General features: G+C 38.1%; 1 protein-coding gene across 1 annotated transcript; it reads right to left on the minus strand.

Moving 5' to 3' along the window:
- Window positions 1–118: 118 nt before the first annotated feature.
- On the minus strand, window positions 119–989 carry LOC104774343 (disease resistance protein RPS6-like; the record flags this gene model as incomplete). The annotated part of the gene is made up of 2 exons (XM_010498971.1): window positions 525–989; window positions 119–415 (listed from the first exon to the last, which is right to left on the minus strand). Coding segments are annotated over exons 1-2 (762 nt in total), but the record flags the coding sequence as incomplete, so codon positions are not given.
- Between the last annotated feature and the right edge of the window lie 246 nt (window positions 990–1,235).

The raw sequence follows: 1,235 nt of genomic DNA on the forward strand, positions 1-1,235 counted from the left end.
CTTGAGACCTGTGAGAGGCTAAACAAAGGCAGAGCAAACGGAAAAAAACATATGTTACACTTACACATACTAAAAAAAAAAAAAAGAACTCATCCAAAAATTTTAACTCAAAACTTACATGAACTCCTTCCCACAGCTTCTCGAGCTTGCTATTCTGCATTTTGAGCTTAACTAGATGTTGAGGACAAAAATTAGAAGGCAAACTTCTTAATGGGCATCCTATCCAGCTTAGTACTTTGAGTTTTGGGGGCAAATAGTTGAACCCTTCGGATATGTGCCATCTGACATTTTTATATGGTTTATTGTTAATCTTTAGAAAATAGAGATTGCGCATCTTTTCAAAGGCTCTCTTGTGAATGTGCAACTCATCAATCCCCGACATATCCAACAATATACCTAAGACTTTTTTGGTACCCTGAAAAAGATAATATTAGAAGTAAACAAAATCAATATTCTTAACAAGTGACTGCATTTAGATGACAATGCTTTAATCATAAGGAGTGAACGATCAAAGGAGAACTTACAGTATTATCCTCAAGTACATCGCAAATATCCTTACAATCCAACAAGAATTCTTGTTCCCCGGGTTCGTTAGACTGTGTACGAACAATTTCTTTGCCCATTTCTTGTACCAAACAGTGCATCCCAACAACATCTCCTCTTACATGTATGAGGGATTTATCAACTAGGTTTTTCAGCCCTATTTTAACATCCAAATCACTATCTGCGAGGACCATTTTGATGTAATCAATTTTCGCACCGTTGAAGAGACATGCGATGTGACGAAACAACGCTTTATCTTCTCTGCTATCAAACTCATCATAGCTGACTCTCAAAGTCTTCTCAATTTTTCCATCCAGTCTATTACGAAGCCTAGGCAGCATATCCAGCCAATCCTCTTTGCTCCTGCCTCGGAATAACGAACCAAAAACTTTCAGACCCAAAGGAAGACTACCCGCACGCTTTTGTACTTCAGAAGCAAGTCCCATGAAACCATCAGGTGGATAGTCTTGCCTAAAAGAAGATCGACAAAATATCTGAAGAGCTTGCTTTTCAGATGGGAGGCCAACATTGTAAATAGAATAAATACCATGAGCTCTCAAAAGATGCTTATCTTTAGTAATGGCAATGATTCTGCTCCCAAGCCCAAACCATTGAGTTTGACCAGCCAAGGCATCCAACACAAGATGATCATCCAAATCATCAATAACAATAAGAAGTTTATGGTGCTTTAG

Source organism: Camelina sativa, unplaced genomic scaffold, assembly GCF_000633955.1.
Source record: "Camelina sativa cultivar DH55 unplaced genomic scaffold, Cs unpScaffold02475, whole genome shotgun sequence".
In the NCBI taxonomy this organism is placed as follows: domain Eukaryota; kingdom Viridiplantae; phylum Streptophyta; class Magnoliopsida; order Brassicales; family Brassicaceae; genus Camelina; species Camelina sativa.